This window comes from Girardinichthys multiradiatus, chromosome 18, assembly GCF_021462225.1.
Source record: "Girardinichthys multiradiatus isolate DD_20200921_A chromosome 18, DD_fGirMul_XY1, whole genome shotgun sequence".
In the NCBI taxonomy this organism is placed as follows: Eukaryota; Metazoa; Chordata; class Actinopteri; order Cyprinodontiformes; family Goodeidae; genus Girardinichthys; species Girardinichthys multiradiatus.
Genome location: NC_061810.1, coordinates 26,772,668 through 26,796,278, shown reverse-complemented (window position 1 = coordinate 26,796,278; position 23,611 = coordinate 26,772,668). Strand labels below are relative to the sequence as shown.

General features: G+C 39.6%; 2 protein-coding genes across 2 annotated transcripts; both read left to right on the top strand.

Moving 5' to 3' along the window:
- The first annotated feature begins 2,721 nt into the window (after positions 1-2,721).
- On the top strand, positions 2,722-7,439 carry chchd2 (coiled-coil-helix-coiled-coil-helix domain containing 2). Its single transcript, XM_047391837.1, has 4 exons — positions 2,722-2,883; positions 3,929-4,187; positions 4,854-4,998; positions 7,068-7,439. The coding sequence occupies exons 1-4, from the start codon at positions 2,834-2,836 to the stop codon at positions 7,076-7,078; spliced, it is 465 nt and encodes a 154-aa protein (XP_047247793.1). The 5' UTR covers positions 2,722-2,833; the 3' UTR covers positions 7,079-7,439.
- A 216-nt stretch (positions 7,440-7,655) lies between these two features.
- Positions 7,656-22,737, top strand: LOC124884141 (phosphorylase b kinase gamma catalytic chain, skeletal muscle/heart isoform-like). The gene is made up of 10 exons (XM_047391836.1): positions 7,656-7,905; positions 10,546-10,693; positions 13,308-13,486; positions 13,609-13,663; positions 13,745-13,810; positions 13,889-14,052; positions 19,256-19,346; positions 19,501-19,654; positions 19,758-19,883; positions 22,078-22,737. Exons 2-10 carry the CDS (start codon positions 10,611-10,613, stop codon positions 22,342-22,344), a joined length of 1,185 nt encoding a protein of 394 aa, XP_047247792.1. The 5' UTR covers positions 7,656-7,905; positions 10,546-10,610; the 3' UTR covers positions 22,345-22,737.
- The last annotated feature ends 874 nt before the right edge of the window (positions 22,738-23,611 follow it).

The window sequence follows — 23,611 nt, the reverse complement described above, 5'->3', positions numbered from 1 at the left end:
CAATACTGAGCCTCATTTTGACTTGTTTTAAGGACATTACATCAAAGTTGGATCAGCCTGTAGTGTGTGTTTCCACTTTAATTTTGTGTGTGACTCCAAATCCAGGCCTCCATTGGTTAATTAATTTGATTTCCATTGATGATTTTTGTGTGATTTTGTTTTCAGCACATTCAACTTTGTACAGAACAAAGTATTCAATGAGAATATTTTATTCATTCAGATCTAGGATTTTTTTATTTGAGTGTTCCCTTTATTTTTTTGAGCAGTGTATAATTTTAGTTATAATAGTATGCATAATTTGTACATTTAATTACATGCGTCATTGAGTGCATTTCTGTGCTGTAAACATGTTCTGGTGTATGACCAGATTTTCCTGGGATTTTTGTTTTTCTTGTGAATGGAAAAGATAAATAAACCATCATTGTTTTATCTGTTGTCTTTCCATATTTGATGGTGGGTTTGGCTAAAACTAAACCTCATAAAAACAGATTTGTGTTTTTACTGTATTTGTAAACCCTTGTCCTGTTTTCATCACATCAGCCAATTTTTACATGTCATGTAATCTGTTTTCACAATTTTCCTATAGTAAGCTCTTTTGGAACCACAGTGTAAAAAAAACTGATTATTTTGCTAATGCATTGCACCAGTTTTATAGTATTATTAAAAATCAGGACTACTTATAAACTTCTACTTGCATTTTCATCGCAGACGAATCACAGTTCAACCTGCCCTATTTGAATTGAATTACGATTGATTTAATTTCTAAATTTAATTAGTTACAATTTAATGTTTGAGGTACTGATTTTTGTTATGCAAAATTGATATGTAAATGTTTCACGCAGAGAATGAATAATGGCCTCATAAATGGTGGATCATTAAATGCAGCACCTGAGAAGCTACTTAGTTATGTTTTGGCATCAAAACCACCTTCACATTTTTGTTTGGATTCCTTTAGCAGCCTGAACACAGAGACAAAAGGGAGGACCACCTACTGAGACCACATGTCTTTCCTCAACAGCACAGTTATCAGCCTGGATGTCTCTTGGTTTAAAAAATATCTAAACAATCTATTCAATAAATAGCATTTCTACAATTGCACTAAATTGAAAAAAAGGTATTTGAAGGACATATTTTTCATGAGAAAGTTTCGAGAAACTTGTTGAAGTATCCTTCATTAAAATAAGATGTTCTGTCTCATCTAATGATTATATTAAACAGTACCTGGCAAGACTTGCTTTGGATCTCCCAATTACTCTGTGTGATTTCTCTGTATGATAACCAAAAATAATCTGTACTTACTAAAAGCCAGAATAATGAGTGAAAGGTTTTTTTTAAAGAACCCTCTCATTTTTTTTTTGTGGCTTACCACACACAGTTGAAAGCACTTATTTACATGCTCTGTCTAAAAAGATAAGTCGCCTTTTTACATAGATAATGAAAGTCTCTTACCAGCTTCAGACAGCATCTTCACAAGCTCTTTTGCTTTTGTTCTGGGTTCAGTAGGCTCAATATACACCAATATGTTTATTTCTAGAACACATAGCTTCCTTACTGCACAGTAGGATGGTTAGACTTCCCCTAGTTGCTTGTACTTGGATATAATCGTATGTACATTTGAAAAAGGCATCTTCAGGCACCTGGAAATTATACCCAAGGAAGCAGCGTGTTTCAGGTGTTCCTCTATTTAACTAAACTGTTGTGAAATAACTTATTATAAACTTACATTGCAATGACATCATCTTGATCTGGGTTCCTCAAATTGTGTGAAGGCATAGCAATCTTAATGTATGTAAACATCTGAATTTAGAGAAAGTAGTAAGATCCTCTCTCTCATTTTTCTGGCATTTAGCAAATAGAAATGAATTTGGTAAACCTAACAGACCTAAAATACAATAAGGTTAATCTGATTTAATTTCAGAATGTGAGAAAAAAGGTTATGTCTTTTTTTACAGTGTATGTAAATATCTGTTTTCAACCTCAAGAAAATGGCTGATCCTGGGTCAAGAAATGAAAATAATATTCAACATGGAATATCGATGACTAGCTGCCATCATAATGAACCTATTTTATCATAAGTTGAAGATAATGCTGAATATTTAAGTATATTGAATAATTTCTACTGACTTCAACTACTACTCAACATATTACAAGGACACATTTGATTTTGAGGTACTGGGGTAGGATTTTATAAGTTTATACTTCTTCCCACCCATTTCAAACATAACATTGAATTGTTTGCTGTGAATACTGTAAAATCTCTGTTGATTAGACCTGTCATTATATATATTTTTTCCACTCTTATTTTCCAATCAGGTTAATAATAATAGTAAAAAAGATTATTATTTCAAAATATAGGCGATAGCTTTGGCCTTTAGAAAACAACCCATATAAGTCGACCTCTACTGCTGATCTCCACTTCGATCTCTCACCCTGTTAAAACCTTGTCAACTTTTTTAATTAAAAATTAAAGCTTTTGCAGTCTTTGGGAGATTTGAACAATGATTTATGCACATTGTGACATAAGCACCGAAGTTCCAACATGTTATGGATGAACATGTTGGAACCCTGGAAGAAAAAAAACATGTTACAATTTGTGAACTTAATGTTTCAAATTGGACCTAAAATGGCTCTGAAGAACCATAACCTTATCATTTGTCAGTTACACAATTGTTTTTGTGGCACCGGAAGTCAGCCGGAGGATAGCTGATGTAACACATGGAAAGTTCCGGATTAACTTAAGGTCGAGATAAAACTGCGAACGTGTGTCGCACCAGCCCAGAGTCGCGTCGGTTGTTTTCTCATACTGACAGAGAAACAAATTTAGTTTTTGAAAATGCCAAGAGGAAGCAGAAGCCGGCCCACCAGGATGAGCCCTCCCGCCAGGTAACAGGATATATTTGATGCTGTTTTAAGTTGTTGAAGCGGTGTGAATTTGGGGTGGGTGTTAGCCTGCAAGCTAACATTTAGGTAACGGTTACAGTGTCAAATGTCAGACAGAGACTACGCCATTAAAGTTAATGAAATGTACTGCTGTCAGTGATATAAAACTGTATTTGGACATATAAATGGGATGTTTTAACAGCAGAGTCACGTTGTTTCAAACGCCATCGACTACATGAAGGTCACTCAGAGTTAGAAGGTTTTTAAGCAAATATACATTTCATTCAAACCAGAAAAAGAGGTAAACATTTTCATGTATTATGATCACTAATTAGATTTCTGTGTTTGTTCTTTTAGTAGACTGTAATTAAACTTTAACAACTTCCTTAAAATGTTACCGGGAACGAGCAAAGTTGACAGTTTCTCAAGTAGTTAATTAATTTGTTGCACCAACAGCAAGTATTTCTAGATTATGTGTTTGATTATTAAATATTTGTAACATTGAGGCATGCTGCCTACATTTAGTTGCTAATAAGTGCTGAAACCCTAATACAACTAAACAGATGAAATAATTTAGTGGATGACATGCAGATATTTCACCTCAAACAGTGACCACACATGGGCTGCTACAGCTGATGGGTTTAAATAAATACACTGTTGTAAGTTTAGAAGTAAATATCAGCATGATGAACGGTGGCTGAGAGTTTCGCCGGCTTTGCTGTGTAATACGACCTGAAGAAACCTCCAACCAGTGACCTTAAACACACCAGGCTGGACTTTTCACTCTGAAAATGGAAAAAAAACAACTCTTGTATGAACGTGAATTCTTAGTGACCTCTTTACATTTGTCTAATGCTCTTTGCTAAAATCTAATTCTCATTATGAACAAATTGTTTTTTTTCATAGTTTAGTTGCTATTCTACGGTAGCTCTTAATTTTCCAAATTTCATTTTTAAGATTACAGATATATTAGAAAAAGAGAAGTTCTGTTCTATTGAGTTTGGCTTTTTATTTTGACCTTTTTTAAATTGAACTTTACTTTTCACAGCCGGGCACCACCATCACCTCCACCAATGGCCAGAGCGGCACCTCCCTCATCTCACGCTCCGGTCCCCATGCAGACCCCTCCGTCTGCAGTGGGCGCACCAGCCGCAGCGCCCAGACAACCTGGTTTATTTGCACAAATGGCATCGACAGCCGCTGGCGTGGCGGTGGGCTCTGCAGTGGGACACACCATTGGTCACGCCATGACTGGAGCCTTCAGTGGAGGACAGTCTGACGCTGCCAAGCCTGACGTCACGTACCAGGTAAAGTGGCCGGCAGCCTGCTGTGAAACCAGAATAGTGTTAGAGAAGATTACTTTGTTTACCAGACAGCTGGTAGGACTGTAATCACAGATTCAGTAAACAGTAGTGATAAAATGAACATGACAGTTAAAGCTCTGGTTTGGATCAGTGGAGAGACAAGAAGGATTCACACCTGTAAGCAAGACTGACTTCTTTGAAGGGGCCAACCTGAAATTACTCGAGTCAAATCAAGAAATCTACTTCAACGTTCTAATTCTAAAACAAACACCAGTTAGCGTAGCATCTGAAATAAGTTGCATTGCTTTGACTTACCTATAATTAAAAATATAGGAGGACTGAAATATGTAAGTGCAAGTATTGTTATTTGCACTATGAACAGGATTTTAATGACTGAACAAAATGAAAGGAAAAGAACAACCCTGTTTAACATCAACACGGCACCAGAACCAGTGAACACCTCCAGAACCAGAAGAAGACATGACATACAGCCCTGGCAGTGTTTCCTGTAATGAGATAAACAACTTTTGTGGAACACATGTAAGCCTGACTGGTTTTACACTTCACACTGTGAGACCCATGTGTTTGGAAAGAACTGCAGATACCTGAAGTTGCTTCCTGCACATTTAGATCTGACATCATTTCGTCGTGTGTTTTGTGTCCCATTAGGAGCCGTACCAGCAGCAGGCAGACCAACAGCAGGGGGTGTGCTCCTACGAACTCAAGCAGTTCCTGGAATGTGCTCAGAACCAGAGTGACCTGAAGCTCTGTGAAGGATTCAGCGAGGTGCTCAAACAGTGCAGGTCTGCTAATGGTAAGTGTGCAAGAACACAAATAAAATTCTCTTGAATGGTTGTTTCCGACTTGGTTTGGTGCGCAGCTTTATGTTTTTTTTTTACAATGCTATGTGTATTTATTTAGCACATTTAAAAAGCAACTCATGTTCTTCAATACAATCTGAAACAGAATAAAACTGTAACAAAAGATGTAAGAAATGTTAAATTCATGTTCTTTTGGGGTATAAAAAAGGAAAGAGGTGAGTATAATTAAGCAGAGAATTATAAATGTCCCAACTCTGAGGGGTATGTAGATGAAGAGGTCAGCTGTTCATAAAGTTTAGGAAAGTTGTTGCCAATGAACAATTTATGCTTTTATTTAAATTATCAGCAGTTTGAGAAACTTAATGGTTGATGCTCTCAATGTATTGAAAAACGCATTTATGAAAGGTGGCATGGGTATTTCCTTTGTAATCAATAAATTATTAATCCTCTGGAAACAATCAGAAAAGGGCTGCTGAGACCAGAGAAATGTTTACTCATTTTTGTACCAGTTATTCACTCATAAAAAACCTCACACTCATGTCATTTCTTGAATGTTGGGCTTCTGCTTTTTCCTGTCCTCCTGCCTGTGATCTGGAAGTTGATCTCCACAAAACATTTTAGATTGCATTTTATATAAGACCATTTTAAAAATTGATCTTAATACCTTGCCTTCTGAAAGGTATGTCATGTACTGTTACTCAGTAACTAGTCTGGGCTCCTTTTGCATGAGTTACTCCATCAATGCAGCTTGGAGGAGATCAGTCTGATGCTCTGCTGAGGTAGCCCAGGTTGCTTTAATAGCGACCTTTAGCTCTTCTGCCTTGTTGCCTTTCAGGTGTCCCTCATCTTCTGCTCGATAATCCTCTATAGACTCTGAGCTTTTGGTCAGTCCAGTTTGTTTGTTTGGACTTTATAAAATAAAGTGGACCAACACTAGCAGATTATCTGGCTCACCAAATTACCAATGACTGTGGAAACTTCACACTGGACCTCAAGCAGCTTGGAGTCTGAGCCTCTCCAGTCTTTCTTTTAGCCTCTAGAGACTCTATCCCTTATCTCCTTAGTCTAGATAAGATGCTTCTGACATTGCGTGTGGTTCAGAAGTAGCTTAAAACATAAAATGTGACAGTTGTAGCTCATGTTCTGGATATGTCTGTGTGGTGGCCTTTGAAGCTCTGGCTTGAGCCACAGTCCTCCAAACTCTTGATACAGTTTCGCTCCAAAAATCTCTATGGGTGTTGCTGGTGCTTGTACACCCTTTTTTGCCTAACGTTTTCCTTCCACTCAACTTTCCATTAAAATGCACGAATACAAAACTCTGTGAACAGCGAGCTTCTTTAGAAAGAACCTCCAAAGTTTATTGGACAACTCTAAGGTCAGGAGTTTCCTCCACGATTTCGTATACCAAAACATTTCTGGATTTAAATTCCTTTTCTGATAGTCTTCTGTGATCTTATCTTTAGTTGTAAGTTGTAATCAACAAAATAAAAACAGTTTTTTTTTTTAGCAGTTTGTGTAATGTTTCACTTTATAAATCTAATAACTGAAATAAATTACATTTCTGTTAATATTCTGATTTATTAAGATGCACCTGTGTAAACTGTCCTTCTCAGACCTTTTCATTTTTTGTCCACTCAAAGTGAATTTAACATTATAAGTCTTCATTACATTAGGAATGTGTAACTGGCCAGAAACACCTTGTGCTTATGCAGTAATTACAATGACAAGCTGTGTTGTATTTATTTAATATTTTTTGTTAAAAGCCTAGATATGTTTTACCTCTATCTTTCTATCCTTTTTTTTTCTCTGAAGTGGACTAGAAAATGGGTAGAGGAGCTGGAGAATGTAAAATGGGGCTGGGGATGACTTTGCAGTATTATGAAGGAAAGTGGAGCAGTACTCAATGTAACCGCTAGGGGGAGCCGTGTGCCTTTTTTAAACCTCTTTTCTGGCTTTCTTAATGCTTCCTATATCATTTTTTCTCCTTTTCTATAATGCACAACTATTGAGAATGACCAAGTAAAAACACGCCTCTCATTGAACCTTTTCTTTTTCTCTTTAGGTTTTTCTTGAGATGGAGACAAACTCCTGCAGAGTTGAGATCACATGTCAGCTCACCAGATACTAGTGGAGTGTAATCTTTAAGGGATCAATGAGTCAATCAATAAACATGCTTTATTTAAATAATTGAGTTTGGGCAACATCATTTTGTTGGGAGAACACTGCTGTGGAGTTTGTAATCATAGTCTTATAAATACTGTTTATATATCTTGGTGTTATGTTTTGAGTTAAGTGTAATTTAGACTGTTTTTCATTAGCAGTGCTTTTATTCTAAAATCTCAAAACCCACAGGATGTATAGAATAAAGCTACCACTTCTCATCTTATGGTTTAATTGTAACTCGGAAAAAACAAATAAAGCACTTGGATGATAACGTCGTCGTGTTTTATTTCACTGTCTCCTCAGTCAGCCCACATTACACTACACTGAAATGTTTCTATTCTTATCCGTTGCATTCTTCAATTAGACTTTAGGAGCTTCAAAGCAGAGACACCTCAGGGCTCCAGCACCTGTCGTGTCATTCTGATGTCAGCGCAAACTGAACATGGGAAGTGTCTCTTAAAGCGTCCTCCACTGTGAGAGAAGGAGCTGCTGGGTGTAAGTTCAGGGAATCTGGAGTCTGGAGTGTGCACGTGTTAAGCTGCTGCAGAAGCACCAATTTATTTTTGGCAGGTGACATTAAAGCTCGCCCTTTACAACATGGCACCAGCAATCCTACAGCTCTTCTGCAGCACTGGAGTCTGACTGGATTTCTTTGTGGTTGATTTTTACGCTGTTTTGAAAGGACGTCTTGTTTTACTGAGGGAGTCCCTCTGTGGGAGCAGGTACTGAAAGGTGTGGTGAGTGAGCAGGGCTTTTCTTGTTGGTTGCTTTGCTGGAGTGGGATTAATAACAAATGATCACGAATAAAGGGGTCGGTCCACACAAGGGGAATTATAGCTTTGTATGTGTTTTGAGGTAGTTATAAGCTGATTTTTATTTCAGTGGTGGTTTACAGCGCTTAAAACCCAGTGAATGAGCATGTTAACATCTGACTTTTTCAGAAGGAAAACTAGAAAAATACAAGTTTCATCAAAGCTAATTTTTTTTAAAAGGGTTAAAATAATCCCTTGCATGCATTAGTCAATTTTGATACTGCACGTTTGACAACTTCTGCACTTACAAGACTCTGAAGATGTTTAAGAAGCCTTCAAATACATATTTTAAACTGCATCAGCATAATCCCACTGAAAAGTGCAGGACAATCCAACCTTTAATTTGAGCATTTATTTAGTGGGGTGGAGGGCTAGGGCAAAATTATACAACCTCCTTTTGTTAATAGGATAGCACTTTCTTTACTACACATTTCACAAGGCAAAGCATACAAGGAAGGATTTTTGACCAAACATTGTGGCACAATCACTCGTCTGGAGTCCTGGGTCCACTCCTAAGTTCTTTTCAGCTCGCGCCACCGCTTTTCTAAAAATATTTAGGCCTGGGAACTGTTATGACCAGGGAACAATCTTTCCAAGGACTTTGGAAAATGGCCTGGCCCACAGCACCACAGGTTCTCAACCGTACGTAACAGTGGGTATGACATGCTTTCTCACCTACTGCTTTTCTGTTTCATGACAGTCCAGCTGGAGTGTTTGCTCCAAATATCTCAACCTTAGTTTCACCTGAATACAGCACACATCCTCAAACATCTGTGATGGTAGGAGCGAAGCCTTTTTTCTGGCGTCCTTCACGAACAACAGGTAGGCATGTAGGTAGCTTCTAATGCACAGCAAATTCATCAGTGTTAAAATGCTGGTGTTAGGCTTTTTCAGAGTGAAGTGTTGATGTATTGGTGTTGATTTTGGTAGTATCAACTCTCCACTAATGAAACATAAGAGTGTTGGTGTGAAATCACAGAGTTAATGGTATTTAACACTAATGAGTGACACTTTGAACATCCGGGTACTGGGACAGGTACCCCGCGTGAAGGAATTTGTCAGCAGCCGTTTTCTCACGCTCACATGGCGCATGAGAAGGAGAGACTGGGGAGTAAAATTTCACAAATTAGTCATCGTGCCATTGCTACTTTTATTAAAATGTGTTTACGCTGATTCGTTTCTAAATTTGGGGACAGATAAAAATCTATTGGCATTTATAACAAGTTTTCGTCATCGTTTTTTGCTAACTTTAAGCAGACCTGCCCGAACGTTAGCGTTTATTTCATGTCATGTTAAGACATCGTGGGTTAACGTTAAACTAAATTCCTCTCTAAAATATAGTTTTGAACAATTTAGGTTAAGTAGCCAATTCATTTTAAATGTTTTTTCTAAACGTCCTCGGTCGTGTAGCGGGTGTTAGGGTTAGGGGTTAATATTTAACACTGTAAGAGTTTATTAGATAACACTGCCTAGTGTTAATAATTTTAACTAAATAAAAAGTGTTAATTTAACACTTTGCCAGTGGTTCCCATATAAACCCTGGGAAACTACTCGTACTCGTCGTCTTCCGTTTATCCAGGACCGGGTCGCGGGGGCAGCAGACTGAACAGAGACGCCCAGACGTCCCTCTCTCCAGACACCTCCTCCAGTTCCTCCGGGTGGAGCCCAAGGCGTTCCCAGGCCAGCCGAGAGACATAGTCCCTCCAGCGTGTCCTGGGCCGTCCCCTGGGCCTCCTCCCGGTGGGACGTGCCTGGAACACCTCCCAAGGAAGGCGTCCAGGAGGCATCTGGTATAGATGCCCGAGCCACCTCAACTGGCTCCTCTCGATGTGGAGGAGCAGCGGCTCTACTCCGAGCCCCTCCCGGATGGCTGAGCTCCTCACCCTATCTCTAAGGGAGTGCCCGGCCACCCTACGGAGGAAGCTCATTTCAGCCGCTTGTATCCGGGATCTCGTTCTTTCGGTCCGTTGTGGTGAAGAGAGAGCTGAGCCGAAAAGCAAAGCTCTCAATTTACCGGTCGGTCTACGTTCCTACCCTCACCTATGGCCATGAACTTTGGGTCATGACCGAAAGAACCCTGGGAAAGTGTTCATTTTAACTCGGAGGGTGTTAAATTTCGATTTCAGATTTGCTGTGTGGTTACTTTGGAGATTTAGGGAATTTCCCCCCAAAGTGCCAATCTTGGCTGCAGTGGGCTTTACAGCCTCGCTGGGGGGGCTGATGCCTACCTCCAGGGGTCATTGGGTGAGCGGTGGCATTTCACACTGGACAAGTCGTTGCTCCATCACAAAAACAGGAACTAATTAATTACTAATTAAATGTTATTTGACACTCAGATCAACTTAAAAAAAGATTAATGTGAATTGTTAAGCGGGCCAATAATTGTGCAACCAAGGAAACAAAAAATATTTCAGTGTGTGATTATGCCACTGCATAAAATGATTTGATTCAAGGCTTTTTAAACATCTTCAGGGGTGTCAATAAGTGTTGAGGATGCTGTATGTTCACCAATTAGAAACACCTGAGTGGTGTCAGAGTTGTTTTGAACAAGCTTATTTCCTGCAGTGTGCTGTGAGCTATAAGAGGAACAGTTGTGCGTCCCTTTGGAAGTGAACCAGCATTGCTCCATCATGACCAAAGAGGAGGAGATCCCAGACTGGGTGGGAGCAAAGGAGTTCTATGACAAGTACGAACCCAAGGAGATTCTGGGCAGGTATGCGTATGGAGCAAGCACCATAAGACACAGAACAACTGAAGGTTCCAACATATTGTGTCTGTCAGTGAGTCTGAGTGCTGTTTTTTTAAAAAGATTTTTAAGGCAAGATGGTCTTTCCATTCATTTTTGTGCTGTTACAAGCAGACAAGTTTGTAAATGTTTCTTAAAACATCAGCAGGCAGCTCTTAGGCATCCTGCTCTTCTCAGCTGCTAGTGTTGTTTAGCATGATGATGGACATTACTTTTAACCTCAGTTTAAATATAAACCATACCTAGCAAATGGCTTCATAACCTTTTTTTTACATAGTGTGACATTAAAACAACAAATTCCCATGTATGTTATTTGGATTTAATGTAATAAAATAACAGAAAGTAGCACTTAACTGTGAAGTACAAGTGGGAAAAATACATGTCTCAACAGAATCTGAGTTAGATTTACTGCTGGACTTTGTCAATGTCAGTCTGTATATACAGTGCCTTGTGAAAGTATTCGGCCCCCTTGAACTTTTCAAACTCTTGCCACATTTCAGGCTTCAAACATAAAGATGTAAAATTCTAATTTTTTGTGAAGAATCAACAACAAGTGGGACACAATCGTGAAGTGGAATGAAATTTATTGGATGTGTCAAACTTTTTTAACATATAAAAAACTGAAAAGTGGGGCATGCAATATTATTCGGCCCCCTTGCGTTAATACTTTGTAGCGCCATCCTTTGCTGCAATTACAGCTGCATGTCTCTTGGGGTTTGTCTCTATCAGTTTTGCACATCGAGAGACTGAAATTCTTGCCCATTCTTCCTTGTAAAACAGCTTGAGCTCAGTGAGGTTGGATGGAGAGCGTTCGTGAACAGCAATCTTCAGCTCTTTCCACAGATTCTCGATTAGATTCAGGTCTTGACTTTGACTAGGCCATTCCAACACCTGGATACGTTTATTTGTGAACCATTCCAGTGTAGATTTGGCTTTATGTTTTAGATCATTGTCTTGATGGAAGATAAATCTCCGTCTCAGTCTCAGGTCTCTTGCAGACTCCAACAGGTTTTCTTCCAGAATGGTCCTGTATTTGGCCCCATCCATCTTCCCATCAATTTTGACCATCTTCCTTGTCCCTGCTGATGAAAAGCAGGCCCAAACCATGTTTGACAGTGGAGATGGTGTGTTCAGGGTGATGAGGGTGTGTTCCTTGGTCTTCATGATGCTCTCTGTGCTTTGAACAGAACCCTGAGACTATCACAGAGCAGGTGCATTTATACGGAGACTTGATTACACACAGGTGGTTTCTATTTATCATCATCAGTCATTTGGGACAACATTGGATCATTCAGAGATCCTCACTGAACTTCTGGAGTGAGTTTGCTGCACTGAAAGTAAAGGGGCCGAATAATATTACACGCCCACTTTTCAGTTTTTTATTCGTTAAAAACGTTTGACACATCCAGTAAATTTTATTCCACTTCACGATTGTGTCCCACTTGTTGTTGATTCTTCACAAAAAAATAGAATTTTATATCTTTATGTTCGAAGCCTGAAATGTGGCAAAAGGTTGAAATGTTCAATGGGGCCGAATACTTTCACAAGACACTGTACATGAATTCAGCTAAACCAGAGGTCTCCAGTCCTTGGAGGCTGATATTTTATCTGCTTTAAAACACCTGAATCAAAAACATAGGTGATTACTTGGATGCAAACTGTAGAAGTTACTTAGCCCTTTTAATCCGGTTTGTAGGACATCTAAAAGTTGAAGGACGCAGGTCTTTGATGACTAGAGTTTGAGATCCCTGATCTAAAGCCTTAAGTCTTTTGGAGCCTCTAACAGGGTTTCTTCCTGGATTGTCTGGTATTTAGCTCCATCCATCTACCCATTAACTGTAACCAGCTGTCAAGTCCCTGCTGAAGAAAAGTTTTACTATAGCATGATGCTGCCAACACCATGTTTCGCAATGGGGAAGGTGTGTTCAGGTTGTTAGTTTTCTGCCAAATAGCATTTTACATGCAGGCAGACATTTTTTTTTATGCCTCATCTGACCAGAACATTGCTGTGTCCTCGATATGGCTTGTGGCAAATTGCAAAAAGGCTGATTTATATGCTCTTCTTGCTTGGCATGTGCTTACAGAACAAGCAGAGGGAGTTTCCTTTTCCATGAGCTTTTTGTGAATTGCCAGAAAACCTGGGGGTTGCTCATTGTCATTCAGCACTGGCTGTCAGATGGCAGTGTTGTTATGTAAGCCTCAGTGTGCAGGAGGCATGTTGTGGACAAAGGTTATAGTGTTAAGAGGATCTCAGTATTGGCGGTCGTGTCGAATCATTATGTAACTTCAGTGTCTTGCTCACATACAGGTCAGCAGGTCACAAGAAGTGGGGACATTCTGTTGCTTGATAGTCAGATACAGAAACGGGTTAGTTCAATTAGGTCAAACTCTGGGATCTGACTCAACCTTTAAAAACCCACTTTATCAGACCACAATTATGGGAATTTTCATTCACAATAACGATAAAAGGTGGATAAAAGTATAAGCCGTCACATCACTAAGTGAACAACCATGTCACATTTCTGCTCTGGTGTCCATTTAGTCCCTGCACCAGCTGATGTTTTCTCTCATCCTTTGACAGGGGAGTAAGCAGCGTGGTCCGTCGCTGTGTGAACAAGCATACAGATCAGGAATATGCTGTAAAGATCATAGACATCACCCCGTCTGACAAAATGACTCCGCAGGAGATCAAGGAGATCAGAGAGGCGACAGTGAAGGAGATTGAAATTCTTAAGAAAGTCTACGGGCAGGAAAACATCAGTGAGCACTTTCTCCCAAACATCTTCTCTCATTGTCATTGTAACTGGAAAGTCTTCACAAAGGCCCAGTTGTTTGACCTTTGTCAAAGGTGATCCACTGATGAAGTGAATTCTCTTATCCAGTACAGCTCAAAGACTGCTATGAGTCTAAGGTCTTCTTCTTCCTGGTTTTTGATCTGTAAGTGTCAGGATTTACGTTAGACTTACAAGTCCTTAAATAAGCTGCAGCTTCTCTGATGCTTCATTTTCTCCCCCTTAGGATGAGGAAAGGGGAACTTTTTGATTACCTCACAGAGAAAGTAACTTTGACAGAGAAGGAAACCAGGTCAGTAAGCCAGTTTTCTCCCACTATTTACTCGCTCTCTTTAAAGACTTTTACTGTTAAATGTGTTACTCCTTTTAGAAAGATTATGCGTGCTTTGCTGGAGGTGGTCCAATTCCTTCATGGCCAGAACATCGTCCACCGGGACCTGAAGCCTGAGAACATCCTGTTGGATGACAATATGAACATCAAACTCACAGACTTCGGCTTCGCTGTGCAGATCCAGCCAGGACAGACACTCAAAGGTGAGTGAAGGTTTCCATGGTGACCAGTTTAACCACGCCAGAAGTCAAAATGACCTTTTTTTTTAACTCAAATGTTAAATCCTGCAACTTAAATCGTGTACAATCTGAAATAAGCATACACAATGACAACTTCAAGCTTTGACTCAAAGCTTAACATTAGCTACAGTGTCACTTCCTGCAAGATCAGTTGCTGGTCATTACAGCAACAGTTGGTGGTCAGGGTCATGCATCTGGATCTGGTTGCAAGGCGTGCCTCCTGCTATGAACAGCCCAGGACACTCTGATCCATTTGCTGCAGCCACAAAGGGTCGCAGTACACTGACCTTTCTAAATAGACTTCCCAGAAAGCTTCAGATCATTAGCAGTAGGAGCTGGCAAGGCAGGTTTCTGATGAACTGTGCTTCTGTTGGTGGACTTAAAGGGTTAGGGTGGAGACCTATGGAAGCAAATTGTTACCATATTTCAAATGAAAAAGCATTTTCAGAAATGCTTTTTCATTTTAAGAATGTGGCTGCATTGTTTGACTCATAAATGAAATTAGTTATCAATAATCCTATTTGCTTTTTCTTCTTCAAGACTGCTCATTCCTTCACTAAATTAAAATGAAAAAGACATTTGAGATTTATTTTTTAAAATATGCCCCAGCAAATAGATACCAAAATTCAATTTGAAATGTAAAATTTGAAAACGAAAAAGCATTTCCAGAAATGCTTTTTCATTTTAAGAATGTGGCTGCGTTATTTGACCCATAAATAAAATTAGTAATCAATCATCCTATTTGCATTTTCTTCTTCATGACTGCACATTTTATGCCATAATCAAAAAGAAAACAAAGCAGACATTGCTTTTTTGTTTTCGTGGTCTGCCCGCAAAGTACTGCCCAGAACTCGAAAACGAAAAAGCATTCCGAGCGGCGGGCGCAGAAGAGTGACGTCAGCAGTCGCTCTTCCTCAGCTCCCTGCTGACCGAGCTACCCATCTTGTTCTGTAGGGGGCGCTGTGCACGTCTGCATTGCATTACATTGCAAACGTGCCGAGAAATTGATTGAATTGCAGCAGGGCCGAGCTCAATTTGTGGCAGTGGCAGGAAGAACTGCCACAGTCTGCCGCAGGGTGGCACGGGATTCCGCGAGGATGCCAGAAGGTGCCAGACCGGCCGTAAAACTTGCCAATGCGGTTGCCGCTGTTTTTGTGGAAGCTGATGCTGATTATCGGCAAACGGGATGTCATTATTGTTATAGCCTGTTACCTTTACATAATGATTTCATTATTGATTATTATTTAATAAACAGCTTTAGACCCATAACATAAGGTGATTGTATTTACTTGACATGGAAAATAAATAGCACTATGTGTATGTGTGACGTGTTGAAAGGATGACGATTTATTGCACAAACAGCCGGTTTATTATAGAACATGAGCAGCTATTCTGAATTGTCACTCACAGAAAAATATAAATAAATGCTTAAAAACACGCTGGATGTCCCAGGCCATAAGGCTGCCACCGAAACTACCAGTTCTGCCTGCCACTGCCACAAATTGAGCTCCGCCCTGCTGCAATTCAATCAATTTCTCAGCACGTTTGCAATGTAATGCAATGCAGACGTGCACAGCGCCCCCTACAGAACAAGATGGGTAGCTCGGTCAGCAGGAAGCTGAGGAAGGGCGGCTGCTGACGTCACTCTTCTGCGCCCGCAGCTCGGAATGCTTTTTTGTGTTCGAGTTCTGGGCAGTACTTTGCAGGCAGACCATGAAAACGAAAAAGCAATGTCTGCTTCGTTTTCTTTTTGATTATGGCATAAAATGTGCAGTCGTGAAGAAGAAAATGCAAATAGGATGATTGATTTCTAATTTTATTTATGAGTCAAACAATGCAGCCACATTCTTAAAATGAAAAAGCATTTCTGGAAATGCTTTTTCATTTTCAAATTTTACATTTCAAATTGAATTTTGGTATCTATTTGCTGGGGTACATTTTGAAAAATAAATCTCAAATGTCTTTTTCATTTTAATTAATTGAAAGAATGAGCAGTCTTGAAGAAGAAAATTGATTATTGATAACTAATTTCATTTATGAGTCAAACAATGCAGCCACATTCTTAAAATGAAAAAGCATTTCTGAAAATGCTTTTTCATTTGAAATATGGTAACGATTTGCTTCCATATAAATCTACTAAACTTTGGATTTGTTTGTTTTTTATACAAAAGAGATTCAGCCTTTTTACAATTCACAACTGAAAACAGATATTTACACACACTTTAAAAAACATGTATGACCATTTTTTTCTCACTGTCTGACATTGTTCCTATTTTAGTTTAGTCAGGATTATCAAATTAATTTCTATTTGCTTAATGCCAAAATACCAAGAGAAATATTTTTTTTATTCCTTTGTTCGGAAGTCAGAAGTTTGTATACACTGAAAACACAATTCCTATAAACAATTTGGGAACCAGAGATGATAATGTTATGACTTTGTAAGATTCTGATTGGCTAAGTTACAACATTCGAGTTAAATGGAGGCAAACCTCCATTTATGGAGGGGAGCGGCTATCACAAAGCCCTGATCACAGTCGAGGCAAGGCAACACAAGGCAAGTTTATTTATATAGCACATTTCACTAGCGAGACAATTCAAAGTGCTGCGTGAAAAAGAGACATAATAGGAAAAGTACATTGCAGTGGCATAAAGGTAATTAAATAATTAAAGAGAATAAAAAATGAATAATTAAAAAGTTGATAAAACAATTAATTAAATAAAAAATTAATGATAAAATGATTGATAAGAAAATGAAAGGAACGTTGGACTGAAAACTTAACTAATAATGTTTAGATAACACATTCAAAGGCCACTCTAAACAAATAAGTTTTTTATCTTGATTTAAAGCAACTTAGGGTTTTGGCGCTTTTAAAGTTTTCTGGGAGTTTATTCCAGATTAGTGAAGCATAACTAAAAGCTGCTTCTCTATGTTTGGTTCTGGTTCTGGGTATGCAGAGTAGATGTGAGCCAGAAGACCTGAGAAGTCTGGGTGGTTGATACACCGACAACAAGTCTGTAATGTGTTTTGGTGCTAAGCCATTCAGTGATTTATAGACTAACAGAAATATTTTAAAGTCTATTCTCTGAGCTACAGGGAGTCAGTGTAGGGACTTTAGAATTAATTCTACTGAAGATGAACACATGAATTAGTTTTTCAAGGTCCTGCTGAGACATTAGTCCTTTAATCCTGGAGATGTTCTTTAGGTGATAGAAGGCTGACCTAGTTACTGTCTTTATGTGCCTCTAAAGGTTCAGGTCAGAGTCCATCAATACACCCAGGTTTCGAGCCTGACTGGTGGTTTCTAGCTGTATTAACTGAAGCTGTGTGCTAACTTTTAAACGCTCTTCCTTTGGTCCAAAGATTATGACTTCAGTTTTGTTTTGATTCAGTTGAAGAAAATTTTGGCCCATCCACGCATTGATTTCTTCTAAGCATTTACCCAGCGCTTGAATGGGTTCATGGTCACCTGGTGACATCGTAACGTATAGCTGTGTGTCGTCTGCATAGTTATGATAACTTACGTTGTTGTTTATTAAAATCTGAGTTAGGGGGAGCATGTAGATATTGAATAGGAGGGTCCCTAAGATGGACCCTTGGGGAACGCCACATGTGATTTTTGTGGTATCTGATGTAAAGTTACCTACTGACACAAAAAAGTCCCTGTCCTTCAAGTAGGATTTAAACCAGTTGAGTGCTGTACCAGAAAGGCTGACCCAGTTTTCCAGGCACTCTAATAAAATGGAGTGATCAACAGTGTCGAATGCTGCACTAAGGTCCAATAATACCAGCACTGTGGTTCTTCCACAGTCTGCATTTATACAGATGTCATTGAACACCTTGACAAGAGCAGTTTCTGTTCTGTGGTGAGCAGGAAGCCTGACTGGAAGACATCGAAGCGGTTGGTCGTTGTTAGGAAGTTGTTTAACTGCTAAAACACAGCTTTTTCAATAATCTTACTGATGAAGGAGAGGTTTGATATAGGCCTCTAGTTCTGTAGTAGCAGCTTGTCCAAGTTGCTCTTTTTCAATAGAGGTTTGATAATTGCTGTTTTTAGGGCCTGGGGGAAAACACCTGACAAAAGGGACGTGTTTATTATTTGAGTTAAATCAGATGTTATTACAGGCAAAGCTTTCTTACGGAAAGCTGTGGGTAAAAGATTGAGACAGCAGGAAGAAGAGCTTAGTTGCTGTACGATTTCTTCTACGTTTTTGTAGTTTATTTGGTGAAATTGGGAAATTTTGTCAAAATCAGTTCTAGTTGGAGACAACTTTGGCGCTGGAGTTGATGTGGATGTGCTGACTGCCCCTCTGATCTTTTGGGGTTTTTCAGTAAAGAATTTAGCAAATTCATTGCAGGCCCTGGTAGAGTGGAGTTTAGATGCTACAGTTACAGGAGGGTTTGTTAACCTGTCGATTAAATAAAGTAGCCACCCCTCCACCTTTTCTTTTCTTGTCTGCTTTTACAAAGAAAATTGTAGTTCGGAGGCTTCGACTATCAGAATGAGGACTTCATTAAATTCATGTAACCATGTTTCTGTTAAAAACATAACATCAAAATTATGGTTTGTTATGAAGTTACTGATTAAAATGATTTTCCTGACTAGATCTAATGTTCAATAAAGCCATTTTATGACTTAGTGGCTATTAACTCTGTGTCTGGTTGTACCTGACAGCTTATGGCTTTCGATTGTTTATTACTGTCTCTTATCCTTTTAGCTTTGCTCTTTCTGTCACGTATAAGCACAAAGACTTTACAACTATCTCTTGCCAGGGGCCCAAGTTTTTCCTGGAAATGATCATTTATGATAGTTACCACTAGGGCTCAGACTGCATCACAGAGAAGAGATTTGATGGTCCTGCTTTGAAGGAGATAGATCAAGAGGTGGTGGGGCTCTGCGGTCCTGCAGCATCTTCTTGTGCAGAGCTGAAAACGTGTGTGCCAACAAGACAGCCTACAAACCTGACTCAGTTACATTGGTTCTGTCAGGAAAACACCTGCAAACTATCAAAGCTTGTGGAGGAATCCCCAATGTCTGGAACGCTGGGAGTTAGCAAATAGAGAATTTTGTTTATCCCAATGTATGTATTTCTAAAAAAATCTGAAAAAAAATGATTCCTGCTTTTAAAAGTAGAGGTTTGTTTCTGTTTGAATGTGTGTTTAATGCAGAAGTGTGTGGGACGCCTGGCTACCTTGCTCCTGAGATCATCGAGTGCTCCATGGATGCAGGACACAAAGGATACGGCACAGCTGTGGACATGTGAGCTTCCTGAGTCAAAACGATGCCTATCTCAACCCAATCTACGTGTTCTCTGTTTATATTATCATAATTGACGCTTCAATTAGAGGAGTTACATATAGTTTCTGTTCAGACAGGTCACAGATTTTACTGTCATTGATATTCTTGTTTACAGATGGAGCGCCGGTGTTATCATGTACACGCTGCTGGCAGGCTCTCCACCTTTCTGGCACAGAAAACAGATGCTGATGCTGCGGATGATCTTAGCAGGGAGTTATGACTTCTCATCTCCAGAGTGGGAGGATCGCTCTGACACAGTCAAAGATCTGGTAAGTTTTTTTTTTTAAACTAAGATTTATGTGTAAAAAAAAAAAAAATCAGCTAAATTCAACTTTTAATAGTCTAAAAGTCACATCATTCTGTTTTGCTCAGATCTCCCGGATGTTAGTGGTGGACCCAATGCAGCGTTTCACTGCTTCAGATGCTCTAAACCACTCCTTTTTCTCCCAGTATGTGGTGAATGAAGTGCGACAGTTCAGTCCATACAGGCGGTTCAAGGTAAGAAACACCAGATTTAAACAAATGAAATGAAAAATAGTTTGCCAACATTTGAACGTAACGATTTCATTGGCAGACGGTAAATAAAGCAAATGTTAGAGGTAATAGTGTCTCAAACAGCAGTTTTTTTAAAAACCTTATCAGATTTGTGTTTGATCTGACTGAACTCCTAGGAACTACTGGAACTGATCCAGTCACAATTACAAACTTTATTGTAAGAATTTGACTATTTTAATCAGAATGTATTGATTAATACATCCATTGGGGCAAAAAAGTTTTTGATCCCATTACTGGATTTGTAAATTTGCTCACCTCCAATAAAAACGATCTTTAACGTTTATGATAGTTTCACTTAAATGTGTAGAGAAACAATATCAATCAAAAATACAGAATTTCATTACATGAAGGGGCTGCACGGTGGTGCAGTCGGTAGCACTGTTGCCTTGCAGCAAGAAGGTCCTGGGTTCGATTCCCGGGCGGGGGTCTTTCTGCATGGAGTTTGCATGTTCTCCCCGTGCATGCGTGGGTTTTCACCAGGTACTCTGGCTTCCTCCCACAGTCCAAAGACATGCCTGTTAGGTTAATTGGTCTCTCTAAATTGCCCTTAAGTGTATGAATGAGTTTGTGTGTTGCCCTGTGATGGACTGGTGACCTGTCCAGGGTGTACCCAGCCTCTCAACCATAAACTCCTGGTGATAGGCACCAGCTCCCCCACAACCCACTATGGAAGAAGCGGTAGAAAATGACTGACTGACATTACATGAAAGTAAGACACTGATTTGCTTGTCACAGAGTTAAACAGGTTTTAGATCCCCTGGTAAAACATAATGTAGTCCTATAACCTGGTGTAAAAAACATACTGCCAAGCACAGAGGTGAGATGTTTCTAGTTGGTCGCCAGGTTTATTTATACAGAAACACTAAATCCTCTGAGTTTCTTGGCAACTTGGTGTCAGCAAAGATTTTCTGTAGGGCTGAGGTCTGGAGACTGACTTGGCCACTCCATCCTTCTTTAGTCACTCCTTTGTTACATTAGTGATATGTTTTGGGTCCCTCAGTCTGCTTAGGTTGTGGAACGTACCCCTGAGTTTCATTTTAGGCTGAGACCAGAGCGCTTTCTCCCAAACCTCTGAATCATTTTAAAGTTCACTGGCAAACTGAAGACAGGACTATACTACTACTTTACAACACCAAGTGAATGTAGCACAAACACACTGGCAGGATAATGTAATATCATGAAAGACAAATTTCCAAGAAACAATTTTGTTACAACCATTTATTGCAAAAATTTACAATACACGATAGACTAACCAATGGTGAGCTGTCAAAGATTTTTATTAAAGCTCTGACCTTCTACAGTCTGCCTGATTTCGCATCTTTTTCATCATGCAAGATTTTGCATGGAGCTCTAAGCTGATATGACTGTCTCATCTTGTATTTCTTCTTTCTGAATCAATAATCGAACAGTTGTTACCTTCTCACTATTGCCCCATGGGCTCCACTCCACAAAGCCCGTTTCCAGTACTGGCTTTCTTGGTACCTACTCGTCGCCAGGTCGCGTTGGGGCTGGGCAGAGTCGAAAGGTGATGTGAACAGACTACTGTTCACTGATTGGCCATGAGCATGGTCAGCCATATGTCAGCGGCACGTGGAGGCCAAGGTAGCGGAGAGAACATATATAAGTCACGGATCTTACAGCACGCCACAGTGCCGAGATAAGCTAAAAAAACTCAAGAGTGACTATTAACATAATGTGGCAAGCCATGTGGATGAGACTAAATGAAGTTACACTTCATCCTAACTTGAACTTCAGCTGCTGCTCAAAGTAGGACCTTATTTCATTCGGTGACAAATATGTTTTTGTTTGCAATATTTCTCAAGGTTTGGTTAGATATTCTGTCTCCATTAAAATCAAACATAAAGAATTAGGCTGGTTCTTTCTTTATAAGCTAGCAAACTTAAAAAAATAATCAAGTATTCTTATTTCCCCCACTGTACCACTTAATGTATTTTGACTAATTTTTCATTTTCTACATTGTTAAAGGATTGGTATAAGCCGTGTTATGTGCAGAGGTGTATAACACTAACTGAATCTTATCAATTAAAAACCTGTAACCAATCAATTCAATGTTATTGGCACACAATACCAAAAAATTATTCATAATTTAATCTTATAAAGGTTGTTTCTCCATCAGGTCATCTGCATGACTGTGCTCGCCACAATGCGCATCTACTGCCACTACCGCCGTGCCAAGCCCGTCACCAAGGAGGTGATAAAGAGCGACCCGTACGCCGTCAAGCCCATCCGCAAACTCATCGACGCCTGTGCCTTCAAGATCTACGGCCACTGGGTCAAGAAGGGCCAAGCTCAGAACAGAGCCGCGCTTTTCGAGAACTCCCCGAAGGCCATCCTGCTGTCCATAGCCGCAGAAGCGGATGAGCCGGGCCAACATGGCTGGTAATGTGCCTGCAGGACCGGGAGTCACTTCTACTTCAGAAACTGAACCGGTAAAATAAAAACCATTCTAACTGGGGCTGTCTTTGCCCATTAAGGTTGATGTGAGGGGGACATACCTCAGAAACTAAGTTTTGAACAAAGAATGTTCTGAAAATGAGAAGTTCTTAATTTAAGTGACTGTAGCCTCACAGATTCAAGTCATCTTTTGTCAAAACATTTATTTTGTTTAAGATCAGTATGTAATCTTTAGTTTTAAAGTTTGTTTCCAAAATGTTAGTAATCTTCAGTTTGGATGATAGGGATTTCAGTAAACTTGTATATTTGATTTGCTCTAATAAGAAAGCACTTTAATTTGTATAATATAAACATATTTATTAAACATTTCATTTATTCGAAAGCCATGTCTGATCTTTGAGGAGGTACAGACTTTTCTGATGTGTTTTATGCATTTCTCCCAGATAGCTTTGTTTCCAACTAAACAAATTCAGACACAGGGTTGTTCTCTGCACGGTGACAGGTTTATTATGAAAGAGAAGAGAGCGTTCACATAAATCACCACAGGTCACAGAGTGCTTGTTCTGGCACAGGTCCTTCCTGGTCCCTGTCCAGGGGTGGCCCTAATGTGTCTGTTTATAGCCTCATGTGTGGTCTGGCTGTGTCCAGGTGTGAGGTGAAATGTGATAATGTTACATGAAACAAGATGTTTGACGTAGTTTAAATGCTGTACAACAATAATGCCGATTGCTTTGTGACTGGGGAAAAAAAATTGGAAGAACATTTCACTTTAAAAAAAAAAAAAAAAGCAGACTGAGTGTAGTTACCACAGATAAAGAGTTGACTCACTTCTTGTTTGGAAACTGGGTGCCCTGCAGGAAGAAATGGGAAGAAAATAAATCCAAAAACCTATCATGAATGTTAAGTGTATCATTGTACTCATTCCTGTGAAGCTGGACATAGCAGAAATAAAGCAGCTGTCCAGGTGCTTTTGGCAGAAATGAGACGAGGCTGTTGCATGGTGTCTGACTGGATCCAGCACAGAGCCCAGCTGGAGCAGAATTCAGCCATGCCCCGGGTCACCTTTTCCAGTGATGTCATTCATTATGTAATGTGTGTGTGACTGGTAGCGATGGATGTAAAACATACCGTCCTGAGTGAAGGTCAGGGCAGTTACAGCAGACCCTGAGTGCAGTAGAAGACTCTGAAGAATGAAAAGCATAGACTATGAGGAAAAAGTGACATCGTTTGCTTCAATATATAAACCTAAGACTGTT

Coding starts and splice junctions, on each gene's coding strand:
- chchd2 (XM_047391837.1), top strand. CDS start 2,834: ATGCCAAGAGGAAGCAGAAGCCGGCCCACCAGGATGAGCCCTCCCGCC. Junction 2,884..3,928: donor AGGATGAGCCCTCCCGCCAG/GTAACAGGATAT, acceptor TACTTTTCACAG/CCGGGCACCACCATCACCTC. Junction 4,188..4,853: donor AGCCTGACGTCACGTACCAG/GTAAAGTGGCCG, acceptor GTGTCCCATTAG/GAGCCGTACCAGCAGCAGGC.
- LOC124884141 (XM_047391836.1), top strand. CDS start 10,611: ATGACCAAAGAGGAGGAGATCCCAGACTGGGTGGGAGCAAAGGAGTTC. Junction 13,811..13,888: donor TTGACAGAGAAGGAAACCAG/GTCAGTAAGCCA, acceptor TACTCCTTTTAG/AAAGATTATGCGTGCTTTGC. Junction 19,655..19,757: donor CTGACACAGTCAAAGATCTG/GTAAGTTTTTTT, acceptor TGTTTTGCTCAG/ATCTCCCGGATGTTAGTGGT.